At 55.5% G+C, this 25,725-nt stretch overlaps 2 protein-coding genes across 2 annotated transcripts; both read right to left on the bottom strand.

The window, feature by feature from the left end:
• Positions 1 to 8,153: 8,153 nt before the first annotated feature.
• Positions 8,154 to 15,217, bottom strand: CDK5RAP1 (CDK5 regulatory subunit associated protein 1). The gene is made up of 13 exons (XM_059827157.1): positions 14,989 to 15,217; positions 14,122 to 14,225; positions 13,614 to 13,648; positions 12,784 to 12,884; positions 12,397 to 12,607; positions 11,440 to 11,560; positions 10,913 to 11,143; positions 10,566 to 10,663; positions 10,396 to 10,451; positions 10,149 to 10,279; positions 9,107 to 9,256; positions 8,528 to 8,668; positions 8,154 to 8,380 (listed from the first exon to the last, which is right to left on the bottom strand). Exons 1-13 carry the CDS (start codon positions 15,215 to 15,217, stop codon positions 8,300 to 8,302), a joined length of 1,689 nt encoding a protein of 562 aa, XP_059683140.1. The 3' UTR covers positions 8,154 to 8,299.
• A 685-nt stretch (positions 15,218 to 15,902) lies between these two features.
• On the bottom strand, positions 15,903 to 25,395 carry LOC104258211 (bactericidal permeability-increasing protein-like). Its single transcript, XM_059827216.1, has 15 exons — positions 25,281 to 25,395; positions 24,256 to 24,370; positions 23,547 to 23,675; positions 22,653 to 22,808; positions 22,125 to 22,188; positions 20,063 to 20,126; positions 19,488 to 19,579; positions 19,147 to 19,323; positions 18,839 to 18,898; positions 18,542 to 18,709; positions 18,080 to 18,147; positions 17,810 to 17,852; positions 17,368 to 17,431; positions 16,719 to 16,795; positions 15,903 to 16,036 (listed from the first exon to the last, which is right to left on the bottom strand). Exons 1-15 carry the CDS (start codon positions 25,393 to 25,395, stop codon positions 15,983 to 15,985), a joined length of 1,446 nt encoding a protein of 481 aa, XP_059683199.1. The 3' UTR covers positions 15,903 to 15,982.
• Positions 25,396 to 25,725: the final 330 nt, after the last annotated feature.

Here is a 25,725-nt window from a genome sequence, read left to right as displayed (position 1 = left end):
GGAAAGAATTTTTTTCTAAAATGTCAGAACGTTTCCCTTTTTAAAGAGAAACTGTTTTTTTGAAATGCCTGCTGTTTTGTTCTGACAGCTTCAAAGAAAGCCTCCTACTATTCTTTTTTAAACTTCCTGTAATTAAATGACAGAAAGATAACATTAAAAAAAAAAAAAACACACACATTAAAAGATGAGGCTAAATAACCCAAAGAGAATGGAACATCTTGTTTAGGCTCAAAAACCCTGTATCAGCTTGCCTGAAAGTGAATCTTGTTTTTGTTTCTGTGCTTCAACCATTACCCTTGGCATCGTCATGGATGCAGAGAGGGGAGGAGGACAATTCTGTCTGGCTTTTCATTTTCACAGCAGTGCGCTGAATATTAATCAGCCTAAACCCAGTGCTGTAGGCACTGCTGCAAATTACCCGTTCTGCAGTTGGTCGTAGTTTGCTGTGTGATTTTTGCATGCAAGCCAACAGCAGGGGCTGGGCAAGCTAATTCTCCTCTGTGACCTGACTTTGCAGATAGCAGACACACAGTGAGCAGGAGTGTCCCCAAAGCACCCTGATAGCTCTATTAGAAATGCCACCGTACATCAGGCTATTGTCATACCAGGGTTTCCAGTCAAGGAACCGGGCACCCTTCTCCTCCTCATTAATGCAAGAAGTATACATAAGGAAACGAGGTTCGTTCTTGCATTAATCCTCTCCCCCCGTGGCCGACCCGGCCCCACTTCCCACCCCTACCCTGCCTTGCCCCATGCAAGTGACTCCTGGAAACAAAACCCAGGGAATGCATTTCCCTGCTCTTAAGGAGACTTAGGAGATTTGGGTGTTTTCAACACCGATGAGCTTTGCTTTTCACACCACTGAGGATGCAATGAGAAAATCCCTGAAGCCGAAGGCACTTGGCCGGGCTGGCAGCCTTGGCTGTCCCCATGTTCCTGGTGGCAGGAGCAGCTCCTGCCAGCCCAGCTGCTGGGGAAGGTGGCTCCCACCCAGCAGGAACAGAGACCCTGGTCATGGGCTCCCTTGGAATAATGTGAACTAGTTCCCTTTCACTTCTAATTTCCTAGAGGAAGTTCTGCTAATAGGGATGAGAACCTGCCAGGCACATGAAGCACTGCACCATCCCCTGGCACACTACACTGTACCACATGCACGGATTCACCGCACGGCTCCCAGCTCTAGGGCTCCTGCTGCCGGGGCGGAGGGCATCAGCCTTGGCCACGCTGCGATTTCCTCTCTGCAGGTCAGCAGCCGACGTCGGCTCAGCCAAATTATCACGTGCAGTGCTGTGCTTCCACTGCACCGTTGTCTTTTGCCCAGTGGAACACAAGATCCCGAATTTCCCTGTTAGGGAAAGTGCGAAAGAGAAGCTGTGGTATCTCCCGCACAGCAAATGTTTCGGGGGCAGAAGGGGCCTGGGGAGGCAGAGGCTCTGCACGGGGCAGCTGCGCTGCTCGAGTCCATCCATGGTTTCCCATGGTTTGCTGCTGCTCCAGCTCTCCCCACATCCCGGAGCCACCCTGCCCGGTCCGCATCCCTGCATGGTCGCAGAGCTCCCAGGGTACCGCAGCGAGGGTGTCCTGAACCTGCAGCACGTCCCCGGGGCACGACCCAGACGAGATTTCTGAGCGGGGAGGAGGGCTTGTACGGGAAATCAGAGCTGAGAGGTGCCTCTAGCCCTGGGGCTATTGCCCAAGGGCCGGAGCCGCTGCCCGGGCGCAGGAGCAGGCACACGGGGAGCCGGGGGGAAGGAGCCTGTGGGAGGGGACACAGAAAGTCATTCTCTCTTTTTCCAGGAGCGAGTCCAATACAGCTGTCCAAATGAATTGCACCACCTTTGCCTCACAGGAGGCACTTTAATTACTGTATTGACTCACGCTCTTGAGAGCACCCAGCGTGGCAGAGCTCAGCCTGGGAATAGAGGGATGCAGAGAGACGGAGCGAGGGAGTGCGTGGCCGTCCCCACCAGCCCCATCACCGGTCCATCGCCCTTCCCTGCATACGCAGCTGGCCAGTGGGTGCTTGGCCATGCCACGCATGCCTCTGACCGGCGTCTGACCATCTTCACGTCCCTGATCCATGCCTGACTGTTAAATAACTCAGCCAGCAGAGGAAAAATATACTTGAAAAAAACATCTGGAAGATATAGAGCCATTAATGGAAAACATCAGAAATGAGATATCAAGTAATGACACCAGCATGAGAGCTTATTAATAGGAAAGTCTAAAGATAAAACTAATTTAAACTTGATGAGACGGGACATCTCATCTTCAGGAGAATGAGAAGTCAATAGTTAGCTGTCAGTAAAGGCAATAAATTGCTCACAAGGGAGGAGGGGAAGCCACAGGACTCCCAAGCCCCAGGGAACAGCAGTTACTGTGACAGACTTGTAAGATACACTCTGAATTCACAAAACCCTGAAAAATCAGAGATGCCATTCACCATCAGCGCCTCTGTCATTGACATTCAGTTCACGGCCCAGAAGCACTCCAGGAAGGCGCATTGCTATGGGGAGGGTCTGGGGACAGATGGAAACGCCAACCCTGGCACTGCCGGCGGGATCAGGTGCTGGGAGGGCTGCAGAGCAGCTTGGGGCTGGCCTGGGGGGGACAGCAGTGCGGGGACGTGGGGGAGGCAGGCAGGGCCCGGCAGCTGCCCACTGCTGCGATGGAGAGCCTGTTGCATTTCCAGCACGGCAGAGAGTTCACCGCCAGCAGCGGAGGAGCCTTCCTGCTGGAACCCGACTGCAGCCGGTTCCAGAAAGGAGTGAACTAAAGATATAACTGCTTTTAGAAATGGAAAACGTTTTAAAAAATTCTTTATGTTGCATTAAATCCCTAAGTTTTACGCAAAGAGCTTCAGCAATGGTGATGAAAAGCCCCCGGAGGAAACCTCCACGGACCTCCAGCTCACAGCGGTACTGGTAGAAGGAGGAGGAGGAGGAGGCCTGGGGGAGAAGGGCTGGCAAGCACATGAAGCCTGTCTGCTAAAGTGAAAACCCACGAGAAAAGGGAAGGAAAGCGTTTCACGCCCAGCGCAGCCCGGCAGGCTGCTTGGCGCGTCGCTCAGAAGCAATGCCTCTCGTCACCTGCCACCGCTTCAGCAGAGCGGAGGTCTTCGGCTGACCTAAAGCAAACTGTGCTTACAAGCTGCCATCAGAGAAAACGTCAGTCTTTCCCTCCAACTTCATTGATATGCAGGGGGAAAACAGATTGCAGACCACTGGGGTTTCTGGGGAAGGACGTGACACACCACAGCCAGCTCTGGCGCTGGGAAAAACCCAACTGCTCTGCCTTAGCTGCTTAGAGAGTCTTGGAGAAGGGAGCAAGGCTGGGCAGGGGTAGTGCAGGCAACGATGGGCAGTTGTTTGGGGCTTGTCCCTAGGCCAGTAAACGGCAGCGATGAGCAGATGAACACTGGCTCAGAGCGCCCGCTGCCATCTCTCCCTCCTCTCCGAAAGCACAGCCTAGACCTGAGCACAAACAGGTTCACTCTCTAGGGCTGTGTCATGGGGTCCAGAGAGCAAACGGGCTCTTGTTCTCTCTGGCAGCGACCTTTCTACCACGTGAAGCTGTTTGTGTGTTACAGTGATGTCCAGCCTCACTCAACACATGCCGCAAGCAGAAAAGGAAAGTGTGCAGGCTGTGCGTTGTCAAATCCCGGTGTCAGGAGACACCTCGGGGCAGGGGTAGTGCTTGAAAGTAAACGTCATCCCAGCACTTTAGGTTTGTGCTCGGAAAACTGATCTGCCAAATGCCTTGTTAGGTGTTTGCCGATGGGTGTAACTGGGGCACGACTGGCTGGATAGAGGCAAAAAAAGTTTGTGTGTTCTCTGGAGGGACTGTGGGACAACTGCCTGGGAAGGATGGAGCTGTTGCAGAGGCGAGGCTGGGCAGGGCTCTGCTCAGCCCCGAAAGGACCGGCTGAGCCCTCAGGATGCCGATATAACCACAGCCCCACACGTCCTCCTGCACAGCTCAGCCCAGGGAGCGCGGGAGACAGGACACCACAGAAATCCTGATGCTTCAGGGTGGTGGGACAGGCTGGAGGGACTAACCTGCCTCCTCGCTGGTGCGAGAGGCTGCGTGACAGGGCAGAGCACTGGCACTGCCGTTACTGTTGCTGTGAGTTGCTGTGGAGCACTAAGATCTATCTAACACTCACCTACAAGCCCGGCCCCATCCTGCTGTAAAGAACAGGGACTCGAGGGAGCCGGCGAGTCAGAGAGGTGTGAAAGAGAACGGGTCCCCAGACCTGCTTTGCTCTGGCAGCAGAGGTTGTGCTCAGAATGAGACTCCACTTTAATCAGAAACTAGATTGAAACAAACCGAGCGGCTGAAGTTACAGGGCAGGGGCTGCAGAGCCCGGCAGCACCGTCCTGCGCCCGAGGCTCACTGTCGCTGCAGCCAGCTGGCCTGGGCACGTAGGACAGCACAGACCTGTTCTCAGCAGCACTAAATCCCAATTTTTATCCCTACTTACCGGTAACGCTGGACTGGGCTGGAGCTGCAATCACGCACCGGGGTCCGCAGGGGCTTTACCAACACAGCTACAGCGGTGACCTGGCTCCGGAGGGCTCCCAGGCGGTGCTGCAGCCCCTGCCCTGCGCAGCACAGGTCAGCAGGAGCATCCCGAGGGCCGGATGATGTCTCGTTTATGCATCCGACTGAAGGCCCCAGGGGCTCACACAGGCTGGAGGCTGCCTGCCTTTTTTCTGAGCGGGTGGAATTTAATGTTTTTCTAGCAGGTTTGTTTGCTGATGGACTGTCACCTTCCCCTGCGGTGCCCTCGCCGCCCAGCCCTGCAGATGGCAAGTGAGGGTTCACTGCCTCAGCCGCAGGCTCCTAATGAGCCCGGTCTAGTTTTGCACGTACCAAGCGTGGCTCTTGGGCTCCTTACTGAAGGTGTTTTATGCTGATGCTCTGCATTTCACGTACATCCCGTAATCCCCTGGCTCTTACCTAAAGACTCAGTCTCAGCGAAGGAGCTGGACATAGATGGCTGCTGCGACTTTTTCTGTACCTTTTCAAGGGTATGTCCTGAACACAGCACTTGGTGGGAATGGTTCTGGGCAGGGTTAAAAGGTGGTTGGTCTCCTTGAGTTGGGAAATCCACCCTGCCCAATTCTGGGAATATAAATGTGGAACAGTAGGAATATAAAGAGCAGAAAGAGCAAGAAGATAACCCCCAAACCATGTGAATAAATACTTCCATTGCCCAAACATGCTTTATTTTTTTTCCCTTTCCTTTTCTTTTCCTGCTTCCTGAGGCTGGTGACTTCTGGTCTGGTGGTGTTATTACTAGCAGTTTCCACCCAACCGAGTGGATACAGGAAGACTGAGCGCACAGAACAACACTGGGGCTGTGCAGTGAGGAGGGGTTTAGAGTTGTGGGTTTGACCTGAGGAAGACTCCTGAGTCATCCTGAAAACAAAATACCACCCAGCATCCAACCGGTAGTGCTTTGCCTCTGAGGAACACCTGCTCCTGTGCCCAGAAGCAAGCGGAGCCTGGCAGGGGCTGACTGCAGCTCTTTTCCTGAAGAACAAGACTAGGATCCAGCTCTCCAATCATAACAAGGCTGCTGTCTCCTGGAGTCCCGCAGGAACGCACCAGAACTTGTTCCGAGAGTTTGGGATACTGGAGGTGAGGACTGAGCTTCGTTACAAAATGTATCTTATGAGGACGCTTACAAACTTGGTTGAAATTAAGGCTTTTGAACACTGTGCTCCAGATAATAAAAACCTAGCAGGCCTCTTTGCTGGTAACAAATCCCAGATAGTCGTGTTCCTACCAAGTCTGGGTACTGATTCCTGGATCCATGTTTCTCTACAGAGCAGAGATACAGTGCATGTTTACGTTAACCAGTATTTTGGTTTGGACCCACAGCTGTCTCACAGCAGCAATCCCAGCAAAACAAATCCCTTCCATCACTGAGGGATGCCGAAATACCGCAACACTTTGGCTTCCAATTGCCGAAGGCACAGGTATAAATCAGCGTGGGAGATTTAAAGTCCTGTGGAGTTCAGGACTCTTGTCCCTGCTCAGGCTGGGAAAAGAAACGTACAAGAACGAGCATGAGGCAGAATGAACACGAGACAGAAGTTCAGCCTTCCCAACAGCCGAATTCCGGGAGCAAATCTTCTGACAAGCGATACAGAAACTGCATCCCACCATCTAGCCCCTGAGAAAAACACATTCCTGCTTTCAGGCAGTGCCAAATGACTGACTCAGCCACCAAGGTCACTGTAAGCACTTCCTAATGGATGCTTCACTGCCTTAAAACCTCAGCCTTCATTCCTGAGGCCTATAAAAACTAAGGAGGCGAGGCAAATGGTAAGCGCTACGGCTCCCTCGGGAGTTGGTGCAGCGAGCATTATCACCTTCTCATCAAAATGTAAAACCCAGCTCTCCTCCTCATTAGTCTCTTGCTCTTAAAATAATGATTGTAAAACGACGGCAGCTGCCCTCAAAGCTGGATGGAGCAAGGAGGGCACACCGCAGTCTGCATTTCTCACTTGGAATAGGTGCTTGTGGGGAGAAGGTCAAAACGAGCAGAGAAAGGTGGGCATCAGCCCTTTTCAGGGGGTGCTGGCTTGGGTCACGGTTTCAAGATGCATGGGAAAAATGAGCTGAAAGAGATGCTGCAGGCAGTTAAAACTGGGCCACTTACCCGGTTGTTTTAATTAGTAAGCACACGTTGGCTTCAGTGCCTGTCGCTTTTGAGGGATGATGCTTATGCATCCTGCTGCTCCCTTTGGTATTTCAAACCGAAGAGATTCTCGCTGCCTCTTCCTTAAAGACCCACTGGCCAAAGGCTTACACTCACCGGGCAGCGGAGGTCTGACCTGGTTTGTGAATTTGGGCCTAAGACACTTTCCCATTCGGAGGCAGGAGAGCAGAACGGTACTGTGTCTTTGTTAGCACCTCAGAACCCACGCTGACTAGTGCGGATTCACTTCTAGAAGAGAATCAGCTCTGAGATAATAAGCAAAATGTATTTGTTTCTTAAACGAAGGTCTAATGAGACCATACTGTTTTCAAAGGGATACAATTATATCCCAGAAAAAGCTGAGCAGAAGACTTTCTAGCAAAACCCTTTCAGGTTTATTTAAAAATCTGCAAATTCATGTATTGACTGCACTATTAAGAGTTGATCAGCTGTTCCTTCGAAATTTGTCACTGCATTGAGCCCTTTACAATGATTTCTTTTAATAACATGATTATCTGTATTAAAAGGGGTGATTCTTTCTCACATCTCATAAGAGAGAGTTTACTTACAAGTGCAGGTTACAGGTACTTGTTTGAATTCAGCAGACCAGGCTGGAATGTGACGCGATGCAGCCAGGATTAGCTGCAGGCTGATAAAAACAAGGAACTGTAAGATGCACTTAAAGAAGTTATTGGCCATTTAAACTGGTATGGCCATTTCTCTCCTCTAGTGAGCAAAGGGAAGTACATCCACAGATGTTTGGATTACGAAGCTGCACCTAAAGTTTTAACAGGCCAGAGATAACCCTCGGCTGGCAGTCAGTCCTTACCACGCACCCCCTTAGGTCTGGAGACAGGGAAATCCTTCCTCTCTAATCTAGATCCAAATATCCCCAGTGCAAGGGCAAGGCTGCATTCCCTCAGCCACAGATACAACAAATTAAGCATCACTTGTGCATGTTAGACACCATTTCACATTCCAGTGACAGTTCAGTGCCATATTCCATCATGCAGGGATGGTGCAGGTTCTTACTTCCATTCCCAAGCATTTTGCAAATAGGGAAGCTACCAATATTTGGAAAGAATTCATCACAATCTTCTCCCGTTCTTTGAGTTCTTTGTCCCCTTTGGCAGTACTCCTGCCACCCTCCAGCAGTTACTGGAGCTGTATTTTCTAGGCACTACCAGTTTTTGCAGCTCCTAAATTCAACTGAGCTCGCAAGAATGACCTACTCCGCAGACATAAATTTCTCAGGCTGGGCTGCATTAGAGGATGTGATCAAAGTCAGAGGACAGACCTGCAGCACGGCAAGGGTGGGCCAAGCCTGAGGGCAAGTGAAAATACAAGATCACACAGTACTTGGGTTTGGCAAGTCCATACACAGCTTCCATCCCTTTTGCCTACAGACTTGCACAGATCTATGGGGGGTAGGTTGTTGCCAAAACAGAAATATATATATTTTATTATTAATATTATATATTAATATACATACATCTCCCTGTTTCTACCCCATCTCCACCTGACCAAACTTCCTCGTTTCTTCCTGGAGAAAATGCCCTGCTTTTGTCCACTGGCAGCAGGGTTACCTCAATGACAAGCCGCAGAGCGGGAGAGGGTAGTACGACAGAGCAGAACTCCCTTCAAGGTCTGAGAGCTGGCAGAGGTTACCTGAAAGAAACAGCACAACAGTCCTCAGGAACAGAAAGGCTGAGGAGGATCCATTCTAATTTGAGGCTCTCCTGGCAGCAGCTGCTCTAGAGAACAGCACTGTGCAAGAAAAAGAGCCCAAGGAAACAAGTATTGTAAGCAGGTCACCTTCACCAACACATAGTCCCCTGGCTGGGCTCTGACCAGAGCCTTGCAGCCCGCAGCATCCTCTATCTCGGCATCAGGGAAGATCACCTTGATGTTGCCGTCATTCCTCCCACACAACTCCGAGGCAGAGCGCTTGCTGGGCTGAAAGGAGGACAGGGAACGTTACTTGCATGGCAATAGGTCTGATTCACTGCTGGGCTTTATTGCCTCAGGAATTAATTGAGCACTACTGGCAGTATTAAAATCCACATTCCACACTGTTACGCACGCCATGTAACAAAGTCCTATAGCCAGAGCTGCTATGTTGACACCCACATGCCAAAGCCAACGTTTCAAAGCCTGCACTAATTCAGTGCTTGGCCAGAGACATGTCTCTAACCCATCCCATCCCCCTGTGCCCAGCTCAGCACTCTGGAAAAATCAGGCTGTCTGCTTAAGTGTGCAGACATGGTCTTGGAGTCCTAGGATTGTGTGGGGAAAGTGAGAAGGGAAGGCAGAGGTGACAATTGCTGTGTACAGCCTAAGAGCCTCTTGGCCAGCAAGAGGGGAGAAGGACAACCCTGTTCCAGGCACACTCACCCCCTCCACCAGCACTAGCTGAGACTGGCCCACCATTGCCTCATTTGCCCTTGCAGCCTCCTCTCGAAAGACAGTAATGAGCTCCTCCAGCCGCCTCTTTTTTATGTCTGCAGGCACATCGTCTTGCAGCCGGTGATATGCCCGGGTTTTCTGTAAACAGACAAAGCAAGTGTGGCTCCTTGATAAACAGACAGTCTGAGATCAGAACCTTGTCTGACCCCAGCCAGCTTGGCTGCTCTTCAAGCAACAGCTTTCCACACATTACAGTTTGTATTTCCAGTCTCAAGGAACGTTTTCAGCACCAGCAACATCTTTATGAGTTCCTCACATTCTTTCTGCACCACCTTTTTGGTAGAAGGTTTGATGTAGGGCGCTGAGGATCGGTGGCTGTGTGGAGCAGCTCTGCATCTCCTATGCAAGATGTGTCTGTTGCCTGTCTGTCCACAGGAACAGGCAATGGGTTCTACTACTTGTAGTTCCATGTGCTGAAAGGTGATCCATACTCCTTTGCTTCCTTATGTTTCCCAACCTCCTGTCCTCTTCCCCATCAGCATCTTACACTTTGGAGAGCATTCTAATGGAGACTTGTCAGCTATCCACTCTTCTCATGGAAACACCTTCTGAAAATTCACCACTTCTCTCCAGACTCGATTGACAGAGTCCCTGTAGCTGCGCTCCAGCCCAGCTACATCAGCACAATTTCTCATCAGCAAAGAAAACTGTACCTGCAGCCAGGTCTCCGCAGACATGGCTGCTTCACTGCGATGACTCTGGAGCATCTGCAGAACCAGGTCACCCAGTCAGTAATCAACCCTGATGCTCACATGAGGGAGCTGGAAGCCTTTCAGGTACAAAGATGGCCCTTGCAGAACCACATACCCTACAAGTGCTGCATGCAAGCAAAAAATCTACCAATATACCAAGCCTTTAGGCATTATTTTCAATAGCTTCTTTTTTTAGGGTCTTATTGTGAGAAACAGCATTCAGGAATTAGGTGAGATACCCAGAGATAAGAGTCTTCTCCATCAGGTCCTACACTCACCTGTCTCATGCTGTAGGCAAACAGGAATCCTACATTGTAGCGGACTTCCCGCAGCAAGGACACGGTCTGCTGGTGATCTTCTTCCGTCTCTCCACAGAAGCCGGCAATGAAATCGCTGCTTAAGCTCACTCCTGTAACAGAGACGCAGCTTTACACTTCCCTCAAGGAAGAGACTAACACTTCACTCAAGAAATAACAGTAAGATACAGCTGTGCTGAGCTCAGATGGAGCTAAAGGGAGCCCCTACCTGGAATGCACTCACGCACATGGTGTACAAGCTCTAAATAGGCTTCTCTTGTGTATCTGCAATGAACAACACATGGATTTGCTAATCAGAAAACCGCAACATCGGTGAGGAGAAACCAGCACCCTGAATCAGAGAGGTAGGGCACAGGACTCCCCATGGCGCTCACTCACCCTCGTCGCATGGCCTCCAGGACTCGTGTGCTTCCACTCTGGGCTGGGAGGTGAAGCTGTTTGCAGATGTTGTGTCGCTCCTGGATAAGCTGCAGGACCTGTGATGGACAATCAGGAGACAACATCATAGACAGCTCAAGTCTACCAGGATGCCAAGGCGAAGAGTCTTCCCTGGGGATAAGCCAGCAAACTGCAAACCTGCCAGCTTTAGCACAAACATTCCCTCTCCCAGCAGCTGCTGTTCCCATTCTGTGATTCTACGCTCCCTTCAGGAAGGAAGCACAGCCCACAGATAGCAGTTGAGAGCTGCCTGCAAGCAGAGGTCCAGGTGTTTATTTTACACTTGCCTCATCAGGAAAATCCTTGGGGTGTGGAGAGGTGAAACGGATCCTCATTTCTGGATCAATTCTGGAAACCTGGTCTAGAAGATGTGCAAAGCGCAAGCCTCCTGGTTTAGCTTTGTAGACTGTGCTAAAGCCACGACTGAGGACTGGGGCAGCAGCTGATTGAAAGTGCACCTCAGACATGTCTCGAAAGCTGTTGACGTTCTGACCCAAAAGGGTCACTTCTTTCACTCCCTACAAAAATAAACAGAGAGGAAAAAATATAACCCTGCCAGGACGGCTAAGCTGCAAGGGCAGACACGGTTTTACTCTTACTTCAAGGAGGAGTCTCCAAGGGAAGCCCTCCCTTCCCTGTCTGTCCCAGAGTATTACAAGGGGAATCAAAAAGCAACTGGTGGAACCCTATGGTAACCTCACCTCCACAAATAAAGGCGGTGTCATTGGTCAAAGCTATCACTGAAAACACTTCCACTGAGAACCGTCCTTCCACCCCCCGGTTTGGGGCAGGTAGGAAGGAAGGTCTGCCTCACCTGATCCGAGAGCATCCTCACTTCCTGCAGGATGGACGCGATGGGGCGGCTCCTTTCACGGCCACGGGTGAAGGGCACGATGCAATAGCTACACATGTTGTCACAGCCCCGCATTATAGATCTGCCAAGAGGTAAAGTGCAGGTCATACTAGGATCGCTCCGGAAGAATCATCCATGTTGCATCCTGCCCTGCTTTGACCTGGCCCAACACTGCTGCCTTCAGCCAACTCCCTTGGCCTGCAGCACACACAGCACCAGCTCTGAACACAGCTCTGCAGCTTCCCCTTACAGACTGTTCCAGTTGGAGATGACTTCTGCTTGCCCCTAGCTAACACCTCCTAATTTTCCATGCACATTTCCAAGAAACTTGGAAAGCAACGAATGAGGCACCGACTTGCACTGCAATGTGGCAGTGATGAAAGATCCTTCTGCATCCTGTTCCTACAGAGGCTGATACTGTCCTTCTGTACTCTCTGGCCACGCTGAGCAGAGTCTGATTTCATGTTTGGGAATCTTATTACCAAAACTGGACAAATGGAAACAAAACTAACAGAAGTTACAATGCATGGACGATTAGAAGAATTAAATAGGAGAACTTATGGCAGGACATATCAGAAGGCAGGGGATGAGAGAGGCACAGACTTTAGGAAGGCACAGGCGTCAGGGGGACAGAAATCACTTGGTGCAGCCTCAGGTGTAGACAATCAACGTTCTCAAAGGAAAGTAAGAGAAGCCCACAGACAGCCAGAGCACAGGGCAGTCTCTCCAGGGTTCAGTCAGACAGCGAAGAAGCAACAAACACACAGTCTGGTAGACTCATGCCTCTGGGCTGCCAGGAGCGAGTGCAACCACGCATTGCATCTCTTGGGCAGCTGCTGTCATGGACACGTCTGTTTTACACAGCAGTATTTCCAAACCAGAACCACAGAAACATACACAGGAAAAAAAGATACTTACACAAACGCTGTCGTGCCACCTGCGCTAGTCTGGACAGGCAGAATATCTGCATAAGTCTCATCTAGTGACAGGAGGACATTAGCAGCTTGCTGGCCAGACTCTGCCACAGCCAGCAGCCGGGGAAGGTCACGATACGCATCAGGGCCTGCCACAATATCGACTAGCTTCTCCCTGTGCAGAATCTCCTCTTTAAGCCTCTCAGCCATGCATCCTGCCGCCAAAGGAGAAGGGTCCTTGTGAGGAAGCGCCCACCCTCCGTACCCCTTCCCTAGCTGCTTTCACCCTGCAGAAGAGGTTTGATGCCGCCAGAGTGGAGGAGGAAACGCAGCACGATGGGATGCAGCACAACAGTGCGTGCTACCCACTGCTGCGCATCCCACCAGGTACCTAGAATCCCGATGCGGAGAGGTAAGCAAGCCTGCTGCCGCCGGGCTTTCAGCGCCTTGAGGTGCCGCAGGCGATTCCAGATAGCCTGCTCTGCCTTCTCCCTGGGAAGCCAGGAAAACAGGGGTTATTCAGATTGTTGCACTTTAACAGTCCCCCAGAATGAAGCAGCCCAAGTGCTTCAAGAGGAGAATTCAGCTAAAGACAGGGAATCATCCACCTGATGGATCTGATGGCACCTGAAAGTGCCGTTTGTGGTGTGTGGATTATGTCTTGACGCTATCTTATCTACTATCGTTTCGCTCGCTTGGGAGCATCTGCACTGCAGAAACAACTCAGGGACTAAGCTCTTGCAGAGAAAAAGTCTGCTTTAGCTGGCCAATATGAGCGACCTTGCAAGTGACAATAAGCATTTGCTATCTTCCGCATTCAGAAAAAACAAGCAAAGTTCCCTATATATTTATATCCCAAATTGTCCCTAAACGTATTTCACAAATTTTTAAAGTACAGACTCTGTACTAGAGAGACATTCAGTTCAAGAGAAGATGGAATAAAAAAAAATTAAAAATCATTAAAGCACAAATATGTGCAGGTCTCTAACGGCCCATAGACAGAGCTTACGCTACCAAAGAGCTGCTTCTCACTGTATAGAAAAGCAATTCATAGCACAATTAATGTTATGCATTGTAGCATCAGCTAGCTCTACCCTCAACTAAACAGGCAGTTTCATATCTGCATGCTCTTTTCTGCACACAACACATTTATTGCCTTGGTTTTCGAACGGTAATTCCTTAAAAACCGTCCAAAACCAGCAGCGACAAAAGTTTCCTTACCTCACGGAACAGGTGACAAGGAGAATCACGTCTGCCTAAATTGAAAACAACAAAAAAGGAAAAAGAATTTGTAAAAGCCAAACGATAAGTACTCATGCCCTGCACAGGTAACCTGAAGAGGCAGACTATAAAACTCATTTAACTCAGTGAAAAAGATCTGCTCAAGTACACGGTGGGTTTCAACAAAGGTACAAGAAACTAACAGAAGACGAACAGAATCTTTCACTAAATGGTAGAAGTAAACTCAGCCAAAGATGACTCAGGAGCATCCCGCTGTGTCCAATCACTCTCCGACTGAGAGGAAACCCAGCGGTTTAAAGAAAAAAACCAACCCACAGCTTTCTAGTGCGCTTGTTAAGTAGCTTCCTTTACTCCACAGAACTTAGACTGCAAAAATCACAACATCCTGCAGGACTGCACTCCAGACAAAAGCCAGGACTCGCGGGCACAGCAGCGCTGAGACGCCCTCGCAGACCTGCGCTGCAGGAGAGCTGCCAAGGTGCCTTACCTCATCCAGGTCCTTTGTCCTCACGTAGCCATTCTTCTGCAGGATGGCCCAGGCGATCTCCGTGTCATTGACGTTCATCTGGCAGCCATACGTCTCCAGGTACACTGCAACAAAGGCGGTGTGACGCCAAAGCCTGCCTCGGTGCTTTCATCTACAACCTGTTTCTATGACCTTTTCTATAGGAAGGAACCTTCAGTCCCACCACTGGAAAGACGCAGGCAAGCAGCACAAAAGCTTCCTTCGCTTGCAGCCCATACAGAAAGGATAAAGCAAAAATAAAGACAGACTCTGCTGGTGGCACTGGGAAACCCGAGCGCCTCAGCACATGTCACTGCACACAACAGGTCTGGGCTGTGGCTTGCAGAGCAGCAGAAGCTGTGCTATTACTGAGGTGTAACATTTAGCGCAATGAAACCCCCCTCCCCCGGGCATCACAGCCTGAAAGCTCTGGCACAGCGCCGGCTGACAGCCCAGCACACGGGCTGCAGAGGGGTGCCAGAGCAATCCGCTCCCCAGCGCATCTTCATGGCGAGGGGAGACACAGCACTCAGCACGTGGCCAACGGGCCGGACTCCTCCTAACAGCAAAACAACCGCCTGGGCCCCAAAAGCACCCAAACAACTCGCTTCCCCCGCGCACGCTGCACCGACCCTCCGCTCGGCTGCGGGGCACCGCTGACCCCCGCAGCCCTTTCGGCCGGCCTCGGCCCGGCAGCACGCCACGGCCGCAGGGCACGGCCCCACCAGCGCTGGGGGCCGGCCCAGCCCCGGCCCCGGCCCCGGCCCCGGCCCCAGCCGCGCCACGGCACCCGGGCCGCCGCGCAGGGGTCGGCAGCGCCCGCGGAGGGGCGGCGGCGGCACCACAGACCTTTCCCGGTGCCGGGGGCAGAGCCCGGCCGCGGCTCAGGCCGCGGCTCCCCCGCGGCGGCCCCTCTCAGGAAGTGCCGCAGGTCCGGCCCCGCGGGCAGCGCGGCCCCGCGCCCCACCGGCGGCTCGCCCGGCCCGCAGCGCGCTCGGCGGGCGGCCCCGGGGCAGGGGACAGCGGCGGCCGAGCGGAGGAGCCCCGCCGCCCGCAGCGCTCGCCTCCAGGGCAGCATGGCCGCGCCAGGCCCCGGGGCCAGGCCGCGTTGCCACGGCGACGGCCGGCGGAGCGCTTTGCGGGACGGACGGGGCGGGCGCGAAGGAGGAGGGGGCGGCCCCGCCGTGCGCCGCCAAAGCGGCCCCGCCCGCGCCCCCGCCCCTCGGCGCTGCGTTCCGCTCCGCCGCGGTTCCGCCGGGCCCGCCCCGCTGCCGGGAGGAGTCGGGGGCCCCGCGGGCGGGCGGGTACGGCCCCGCCGCGGAAGAGTGAAGTAACGGCGTAGGCGTGATGGTCCGTGGTGCTTTGCCACCACCGCAGGGATAAAAATAGCCCCAAGGGGCCTTCCCGGGCGCCCGCCCTCCCCCGGGGGCGGCTCCCCGCACCCCCCGAGCACCCCCCGGGCCCGCTGCGGAAGGCCCGCGGACGGTACCGCAGTGACAGCACCACCACAGCCGCGACCCCAGCGCCGGCCGCCTTTATTGCTGCTAGCTGCCTCGGGCGCAGCAGAGGCGGGAGGGGAGGGGAGGGGAGGGAGGGGAAGGGAAGGGAGGGGAAGGGAGGGGAGGGGAGGGGACCCCCCGCTCGCGGTAGCGCTGGGTGAGGCCCGGCCGGGGGACACTGGCTCAGGCCCCGGGGGTGCTTCTGCCCCCGGCCGCGGTCCAGGCCGAGGCAGGCGGCGGGGACGGCTGCGGCAGAACCCGTGGTCTTCAGCGCCGGCGGCGGGGCCGGGGGGAGGCAAGGGGCGAAGGGGGCATTTTCGGTGCTCGAGGTCCCTCTCGTCGCCTTATCTCCATCCCCGGGGCTGATAGTGGACGTCTGCTCCCAGCAGCAGGAAATTCTGGGAGGAAGAGAGAAAGTGTGGGGCTGCGACAGGCCCTGGCAGCACCCACCGCGCCTCGGGGAGGGAGGATGGATGGGCCTGGAACGTGTGGTTCCGCCAGCCCCTGTGCCTAATTTTAGCCCTGGAAGGGCTCGGAAGACATTTCACAGCCACGCCCCACAATAAATATTCGGCATCTCTGTAGTGGCACCCCTCTGGGGCTTCCCCAAGGGCTCCCACAAGAAAGAGGGGCGTTCTCCGCTCCCCAGCACCCGGCAGGGCTCCTTCCACCCAGTCTGGCAGGCGCTGCCTGTCCCACCGCAGGCAGATGTGTCTGTGAGTGCTCTGCGCTCACACGCAGCATCCCGCCGGGGAAGGCAGGGGCTCGGGGCGAACGCTGCCGCAGAGCTGCGTGTGCTATAAAAAGCGTCTTGAGAAATTCAGGCCCTGGGTTTAAGAACTGAAGAATGATGTGGTGCCGCCCCGGGGGGGTACACAGCCCGGACCCCCACTGTGCGAGTGGGACAAGCAGGGCTCTGGTTTGCAGCTGTGCTGCTGGGATCCCGGCAGAGTGTACCCTCCTGCCCGCTGCTGCCCAGCATGGGCAGGGAAAGTGGCTTTGCACGCCGTGCGAGCAGGCGGGGGGCTCGGCAGCAGCAGGACGGGCTCTGGCCAGGGCTGGGTGCTCCTCCTCACTCACCTGGTGAAACTGCACGAGGATATTGGAGAGCTGTATTCTGTCCGGCAGTGGCAGAGGGAAGCCCTCATCTAACCTGGCTGGAAGAGACAACACATGTGGCCGCATTGGGATGGGAACTGGAGCAAGAGGGAGCACGGGCCGTCACCCAGCTCCCAGGCCACCTCCAGAAGCAGGCGGCCACCTCCTCCCCCCTGCCCTTTCTTTGCCCCCACTGCTCCCAGAGTAGGCAGAGGAAATTCCTCCCAAGCTCCACAGAAGGGTTGGGGGCTGCATGTTGTGCCATGCCACCACCCCCCCCGCAGACCCCTGGCAGCCACCAGCCCTGCTCTGGCCCCATTTGCTGGGGAGTCATGAGAAGCAGCGAGCAGGGGAGAGGGTCTGGAAAGCATTAGGATGGGTGTTGTGCTCATTTTTTCCATTGTGTTCACTGCTGGATGCATGTCACAGCACCGAGAGAGGCTCCTGTCCGCTGCTGCTTGCAGCCTGCCTCTGCCAGGCGCTTTTACTGCTGTCTCCTGCACTCGCTGCAGGTTTTACCCACGGATCAGGCTTGGCAACAGGGATTTAATTACCGTGCTGGGCCTGCTTGGATGGAGCGACCTGGCCAGTGACTACCCCAGCACCCCCTTTCGCCCCAGCAGGTTCTCACCATTAAGACGCGGGAGCAGGATACTGGAAGCAAGTATGTTCATCACGGACTGCAGCGTTCGCACCTAGGGAGCGGAGAGAGGGGGAAGGAAAAGAGCTTTAGCCTGCAGGAGAGCAGGTGACCAGGCACTGGAGGATAGTTAGGAAAAGGAAAAGAGACAAGGAGCTGGGATGGGCACACGCTTTGCCAGAGACCAGCGGCTTTGTTTGGCCACACTGGTGGGGTAGGAAGTGTAGGGGTGAGAGAGGCAATGGCATCTGGCTCTGCATCCTCTCCCAGTCTCGCAGGCTGAGGCAGGAGGTGTCTATGGGGTCGGCATGGGGTCCTGGGTGCAGCCCCAGGTCCCATGTTGGGGCACAGGGGGGAATGAGCCCTCTCCTTGGCCCCCAGCAGGCTCTTGCCTCCATGCTGGGGGCTCCGGTCGTGGTCAAGGATAGCATACCTGGAAAGTGCCAACATCCGAATGCTTCAGAGAGAGCCTCATCCTGCGCAGAGACAGAAGCAGTGCTGTGAAGGCTGCCCAATGGAGGGAGCAGTTCCCACCTTGGTGCCTCCTGTTGATGGCCGTGCAGTTCCCGCTCCCTCCAGGCCCAGCTCACCCCCTCCGCACTGGGTCCCCATCCCCGGGACCTCTCCACCTCACCTCTGTCCCCAGCAGCTCAGACCAGAAGCATCCCCCCAGCCACTCCCCTGCGCTGCTCCCCTTCCATACCTGCCCACCTTCAGGCTCCCAACTACGTGGCCGGATTTCACGTTGATGACGGCGGACACATTGCCTGTCTGGGGAGAGAGTGCAGTGCTCCAGCAATGCTCACCCCACCTCACCCCAAACCAGATACTCGGGGGAACGGTTCCGACCAGCGGAAATGCAGCGGGACTGCTGCCCATCCAGGGGCACGTTTGCATGCAGCGTTAAACCTGGTATTTGTCAGCTCGGATATTTTTTTGTTGGGGACATTCCCACTGCACCAAGACTGGGCTGGTTTTGGACAGTGTCTGGCACCTCTCCTGGCAGGAGCTCGGCAGTGATAGCTCAGCATTGCTGAACACAGCAGGAGGGTGGTGCACAGCTCAGACTCCCATCTTTGCCCCACTGAGATGCAGGAGAGAGCTCACTGATGGGATCTGCCCAGCCAGGACCACAGTCACTGCCACAGGCTGTGTCTGAACTCACCAAGCTGAGGAGGAAGAGAGGAGCCAGGCTGGAGTTGGGAAGGATGGCATAAGCCTGGATATCCACAACAGGCTTGAGCAAGAGCCCCTCTGGTCCGATGTTCAGGAATGGGGCAGATGGGGCAGACAGCCTGAACTTCATCAGCATGTCTGGGTACATCTTCTCTAGCTGCAGAGGAGCAGAGAGAGGGTAGGGAGAGCGGCACAAACTCCTGTTCCTGGGGGGACCACCTTGCACAGAGCAAACCCCCAGCTGTGCGTGGCAGGAGCTCTGGGGAGGCAGGGCTGGACCGCTCACCTGGGGAACGAAGGCTGAGAAGGTGGAGGTGTTCAAGTGGAAGTCAACGCCCTTTGGGATCTGCAGGGAAAAGCAGTCACACCGGGGCGAGACGGTGCGGCCGAGCCCGTGGCAAGATCAGCCCTCCTGCCCCCACGCGCTGCCGTGCTGGACGGCCCCAGCAGCCCCCAGCTCTCAGCCTCCGGGCAGCTTGCTGGGGAAGCCGGGGGGGCCCTCCGAGACCGCAGGCTGCCGCCGGAGCTCCTCTGCAAATTGAACCCGCTGCCCAGAGGCATGGGCACAGCCCCCATCCCACCTGCACCACTCACCATGGAGTCTGTGATTTCGAAGACCAGCGCCCCGGCTGCGTGGTAGGCAAAGCTGGCTGTGTTGAAGAAGTAGCTGGAGGCACCGAAGTAAACCATGCGGTCGTGATCCGGGGGCAAGGCCAGTGCCAGCGGAGGGAAGGGGACGGCGGAGCGGTGGGCCAGGGAGAAGAATTTGCCCTGGGAGGAGGGAGAGAGGTGAAGCAGGAGAGCAGAGGGTGGTGGGACTCACCCGCTGACCTGAGCAGGAAAACAGCATTTGCAGGAGGTACCTAAACCTGGTTCCCCACCCGCCTGCGGTGACGGCATCAGCCAACTCAACCTTTCCCAGGGCAGCCTCTCACCTTCAGTTCCGCATCGAGGGACTGGGCGGTAGCAGTTGGGGGTGCCACCAAGGAGTAATCGATCCCAGCCATGGCATCTATCCTGGCTGTGACTGTAAAACAAAGGACAGACGGATGAGTGAGAGGGAGATGGCACGGGGAAGCTGGGAGCAGATTGCCTCTGCCAACATGCAGGCAGTGCTGTGCCCGGGCTTCCCAGCGCAACAGCTCAGTAACAGCTTCACGTGTGCTTGCTTCTGTTCAGAAGCAAAAAATCACATTTCCCTCCTGCCTGTTTCTCAGTCATGCGGACTAACTCCTGGAGCTGAGGGACGGTCTGGGTCCCCTGGCTAAGGCAGCCCGTGCCCCTGCCAGCTTCGGGGCATGGCTCATTGGAGGCTGTGTGCAGACGAGTGGCCTCGGCGGCCGGACAGGGTGCACAGTGACAAGTCTCTGCTGATACAGTGTTCCCCAGCTCCCAACTTGGGTGCAGAAATACAAGGAAATGAGTGGACACAAGGTAAAGCACTGGCCTCGTGGCCGGGAAATGCTAGGAAGAAACGCTTCTAGAACCCCGTGCAGCCCCCGCCTGGTACCTGGCAGGGTCTGGAGGTAAGGCTGGAGGTCGCTGCGCACAGACTTGGCCACGTTCTCACAGACCTGCGGGAAGAAAGGCAACAAAGCTGAGCAAGGGCAGCTCTGCCGGGGGCGGCCTGATCACACCCCCCCGGTCAAAGCCTCAGCCGCGCTCTCTGCTTTGCTGCCCGGTGCCATTTTTATTCCTTCCAAAAGTCTGCTTAAATAAAAGAGCACACAATGATGTTCGTCTCTATTCATCAGGCAGCACATTAAGTGTCCAAAATACAAGCAGGTTTATACCTGCAAACATCTGCTTACAGCAAGTTCCCCACCCACAGTTCAGCTCCATGGAGCCCCTTGGAAGGAGTCTCACGCGTGAGACTTTTCCTGTGGCCCATGCTGGAATGAATTGTGCTGAGCAGCCAAGACTTAGCCAAAGCAGAGCAACTGAAAGAGCTAACGCACCCCTGCAGGGGCAGGAGCACTAATTGCACCGACAAAGCAGAGCTGTTCTGAGTTCCTACAGCTCTGTGCTGCTGGGACAGAAGAGCAAATCCCTCTGCCGCCGCCATCCACGGGTGAAGCCTCGGCATTAGTGGGGGATTTAATTGCAGGCTAAACACTGGCCCAGGAAAATTACTGCAGGGCACAGTCCTGCAGATGGCTGAGATAATCTGCACAAGTTCTCTTCCAATGCTTTCCCCATAACGGCACAGGAACTGCCAGGCAGGATCAGGCCATCGTCTGTCTGACCGGGCATCCGGCCTGCAGCAGCTGATAGCGAGATGCAGAGCTCCGGAGGAGCCGCCACCACACTGACAGCAACGCAGCCGCTGGCTGTGCAGTGCCAGCGAGGAAGAGGAGGAACAGAGCCTTGGGCACAGCCTTATCGACAGAGGGTTGCTGCTCTTCCCTGTGCCCAGTTGATACTCGTCTGTCTGTCTGGAAACAACCCGTCGCTGCCTGGGAGGATGGTGCTGCAGACGAGCAAACGCAGCCCTGATCCCAGTGACCGGGATCTCCCAGTGACCGGGTCCCCCTGGCACTGGTGGCACAAGGACTGCCCAAGCGTGTGCAGCGAGAGCAGGAGGCACACACGGGCTGCCAGGGCTGGAGCTGGGTCGGGACCGGGCTGTGCCTTGGGGTCCCAGTGCAGCACACTCCCAGCCCCTGCCCTCTCCCCCCCATTGCCCCTCACACCATCTCACACACGGAGAAAGACAGTGGGAAACGTGTGCTGGGCAAAGGGGGCTTGGAGGAGGAGTGCAGGGCAGCAGAGGTCCCCTCGGAGTCCCAGAGCTGCTCTCCTTCCAGGAGGCGAAACAGCAGAAGAGGCCTTTGAGCCCCGGCTTCGCTCCTGCTGCCAGCCCATCTGCTGCCACCACTCCCGGGGCCTTGGGGAAGCCGCTACATGGCATCGGGAATAGCGCCCGGGCAGGACGGGATCTGCTGTGGGGGTGGGATTTGCCTGTTCTCCAACTGCCTCCTTCCTGAGCAAGGTTCACATCCAGGGAGGCTGTAACTCATGCCAGTTAGCCGTGTAGTAATTACTGCTAACAGCTTGTTTCCATGTCTTGTTGCAGGTCTCCTGCATGTCGGCTTTTGTACTGGGCGGAGGGTACCAGGGCCTCCCTGATGCGCCCCGTTAAAACAAGACAGCAAGTGTCCGAGATCCAGAAATGAGAATTTCTCCCCCAGGGCTCCCCAAAGCATACAGGAGTGCAGCCATTTAAAGCACAGCTCTGATCAGGTTTCCTCTGTTACAGTGGGTTTGGCCGAGGCATAAGATCTAATTAACTGACCACATGGAAAGAAAAGTCTTTGTTAATTAGGAACCAATTATGCTGGGCTTTGGCAACAGCTGCAGGTTTCAAATTCAGCCTGAGCCACACGATGCTACGGAGACTGCAGTTAGCAATGCCCATTCCTCACGGTTTTCACCAAATTGGCAACAGGCCCGTGTGTTCTGGCTCTGGTTAAATCCCTGTGAATTCTACGATCCTTCGAGCACATCAGCTACAAGTGAGAGCTAAAGACCACCAGAAAAACCCGGAGCTCTGCCCTCCTTCGCTCACATACCTGGCTCTCCAAGGTCTTCCGGAATCTGGACTCAATAGCACTATGGAAGAGGTTGTAAAGCCATCTGCAGAGAAAACCAGAGATGAGTCCTTCTTTAGCTCAGAGGCTGCTGCAGAAGTATTTGCCAGGAAAGGGAGACACTAGAGGTGCGGGACACTGGGGAAAGTCATTCCCATACCAATTTGGCATCTACCTTTGCCTCAGGGTTTACATTTGCAAACAGACCTGCTTGTAAACCACATGCACGCAAGTCTAGTGACTGCCTTAAGTCTCCCTTAAATGCGCAGCCCCAGCGGGACAAATTCAGACCAGATTCAAGTTCATTCAGTTGCATCTCTGAATGAGAAGTATATCGCAAGAGTCTGGAGACAGCTGACTAACGGTGTGCCAGCGCAGGCAGCCTGTGGGCAGGAGGGGACTACAGATATGACGACATCTTATTCCTTGCTCCAGGGCCTGGAAGCCACGTTCCCGTGGCAGACGGGCTAACACGCAGCGTTTCTAGACCTGCACAGTGAAGTTACGTACCCAAACTTGCCCGAAAAGTGTACCCGGACTTTGGAGATGCGGGTGCTGCAGTCAGAGGTTTCAATGGTGGGTTTCCCAGAGGCGTCACTGCCCAGCTTCAGGATGATTTTGATATAGACGTTCTCCACGTTCAGGTGAAATGAACCATGGCTCCGGCTGCAGGGAGAGGAGGGTGAGAAAGGGACATTTCTCACTGGCGAGTCCTGGTGAAGGGACCCCAAATCATCCAGAGCTTTGGGACGGATCTATCTAGCTCAGCCTCTCCCTTCTAGTGAGCACCCAGAGGAGACCAAGAAGGCTTTTAAACTCAGGGAAACCAAATTTCACTGGAACATAAACTAGGAGAGGTAACCTTTAAATAGAGAGGACCAAGAGCAAGTGGAAGAGAAAGAGGAGAGTTGATGCACAGCTCCTCCATCATCCACCCTGTTCTTGCCTCCCACCCTGTTTTATCCATCTCGGTGGCTGTACGAGTGGCAGTGACCTCTGCCCACCCCCGGTCCCGGCTCAGGTCTGTCCCTGCGGGTGCTCAGGAAGGTGCTCCCCAGTGCAAGCAAGTGGGAGGGACCACCCCTTATTGCCCCAGATGCCACAAGAGGAGCGATGGCTTTCACGTTGTCTCCCCAACCACCTGCAAGCAGGATAAACACTGCCTGGCCAGCTCCCAGGGCTCCTCGCAGGGAGGGAGACCTGGCGGGGCTCCCCCAGGGCGAGGGGCTGCCAGACGTGCATCGGGAATACAGCGGCTGCAGCCCAGCTGCGGGAAAGACATCTGCAGAGAGCAAAGCAACAGCTGCCCAGATACAAGGGAGAGGAGAAAAAACCTGTCCAGACCCAGAGAGGGGGAGGCAGAGCAAAACACCCAAGCAGGGAGAGGGGGAGCCAGGCACGCACATGAAGTGTATCTTCACCCGCCAGTTCCCGTCCACCTCGGCGAAGGCGTTGGAGATGGAGACCTGCAGGCCCACGTTGGGGACAAGGGAAATCCGCGAGTACGGCAAGTGGAAACTGCGAAGGTTCAATCTAAAAATAAATAAAAAAAGAATAAGAGAAAAGTCACATTACAGGGGTGCCTCACCCCCGGGCACACGGCTGGGGTGGGAGGGAGGGAGCAGGGCCACCACGCCAGCAGCATCCCCAGGTCCTGTCCTGCTGCGGCAAAGTGCAGAGCAAAGCATCTCCTTTGGAAACGTGGTCCCTGGAGCCACCAAAACAGCAGCTCCAAACTCTGCGCAGTGGGAGCAGAGAGGTGCAATGGGGCAGCGAGGAGCTGGGATCTCCACAGGGGCTGGTCTCCTGCTCCACATGGAAGACAGTGCCCTGCTCCCACGGGCAAGGTCACCTCCACCGCCCGGGCTTCGGTTGCACAAAATCCGCCCGCACCCAGAGTGCCATCACCCCGCTTCCCTTTTTCCCCTTTGGGCAGGAGGGCGAAGCGGGAGCATCTATGCCTGCACTGAGGACAGGGTCAACCTCTCAGGGACCTGTGGAAGGGACAGGACGGTCCTCGAGGCTCCGGGGGCTCCCCGTCCTCCCCCACCCCTCCTGCCCCTCGCGTGGGCTGGGGGGCAGCGAGCCGCTCCGGGGTGCTGGCAGGGCTCACCTGGAGATCTCATAGTGCACCTTGCCCACAGACCGGATGCGAAAGTCACCCGAGATGTCCGGCAGCTTCAGCTGGGCCAGCTCCTTCTCCAGGACCGCAATCCCCTGCTGATGGGCTGCAAGGGCAGAGGGAGACCGTCACAGCCATGCGCTTCCCTCCGGAGCTGGGAGCATGCACTGGGCACACAGCGAAAGGGTTAAAGGAAACATCCAGGCGATGGCCTGGCTGCTTTCCACCTCCCAGGCTATCTTTAAAGCTGATCTCAGTGCACAGAGCCCTGTGAGCACATGGGCAACGCTCTGCCTGACGTCTGCCTGCTTGCCTCAGGGAAGGTGGTGGCCAGGCGGCATGGAAAGGGGGGAGAGGACCCAGTTCTCGCTCTCTGGGCTGGGCACTGTGCAAGACGTACAGGAGGTCCTGAGCACCATGCCAGTCCATGTCCAGCGCCCGCGGGCAAAGCTGGATGGAGCACGGCATGAGTGAGTGCTGCATCCCTGCATCCATCTGGGAAGGGGATCACGTCCTCTCCCGTGCGGCTGGCAGAGCTGCTGGGTAAATGAGCTGTTTCTCTCACAGTGTATTTCAATCCATAACAGCGCTCCGCCTGAGCCGGGGCTCTGCCTGCCTCAATAAAACCAGCACGAGGCCCATCCATCTCCGTCACTGCCCCCCGCTGCAGCTCCCCACCTCCTCCCCTCTGTAGCTCACTCCTCCAGGGCTCATGGCTCTGCTGCCCAGACACGTGCCATGAGAGCAGGACCCTCCCGCCCTGCACCCCTCCCGACACCACCTGGGTGCAGCCCCCCGAGACCCCCGCAGCACCGGGCACTCCTGCCCCTCTGCAGGGTGGTGGTGAGGGCAGGCGGGTGCATGACCCTGAAGCCCCGGGTGATGGTGCATTCGGCACCCGTGGCCGAGGCTCCCCCCATCCTGCCCCAGGACCCCAGACCCTCCGAGCGAGCACCCAGCTCTGCGCTTCGGCCACCAGCACACCTGCAAGGAGGGAAATCAGAAGCCGAACCCACCATAGTCCAAGCCTGCCTGGGTGATCCTCACCACGAAGCCGGGGTTGGTGGCCCCAGCGAGTGTCAGGCACAAAGCCAGTGCCCCGCAAGCCACCGCCAGGCTCTGCGCTCCCATCCCGGCTGCCCCGCTGTGCTGCACTGTTGCCGGGCTCTCCCTGCCCACACCACCTTTATATCTGTGCCAAAATGGGAACCGCTGGCGAGGGAGGCGTGCAGAGCCGCTGCCGCAGCCCGCACGGGGCGTCCCCCAGGGCTTCCTGCTTGGCCACCACCCCACTGCTCTGCACCAGTGGCACCCGCGCCTACGGCATGGCACTCCTGCACCCAGCGGCACACCCGGTGCCTCTCCTCACAGGCAATAGTGAAAGGGATAGTGAAAACCAGGCGGCAACAGCTCAGTTTCCAGCTCTCCCTCAGGAGCCTGCCTGCAGCAGAAGCAGGCGCT

This window comes from Gavia stellata, chromosome 20 (assembly GCF_030936135.1).
Source record: "Gavia stellata isolate bGavSte3 chromosome 20, bGavSte3.hap2, whole genome shotgun sequence".
Taxonomy (NCBI): Eukaryota; Metazoa; Chordata; class Aves; order Gaviiformes; family Gaviidae; genus Gavia; species Gavia stellata.
This window is presented reverse-complemented; position numbering and strand designations above follow the sequence as displayed.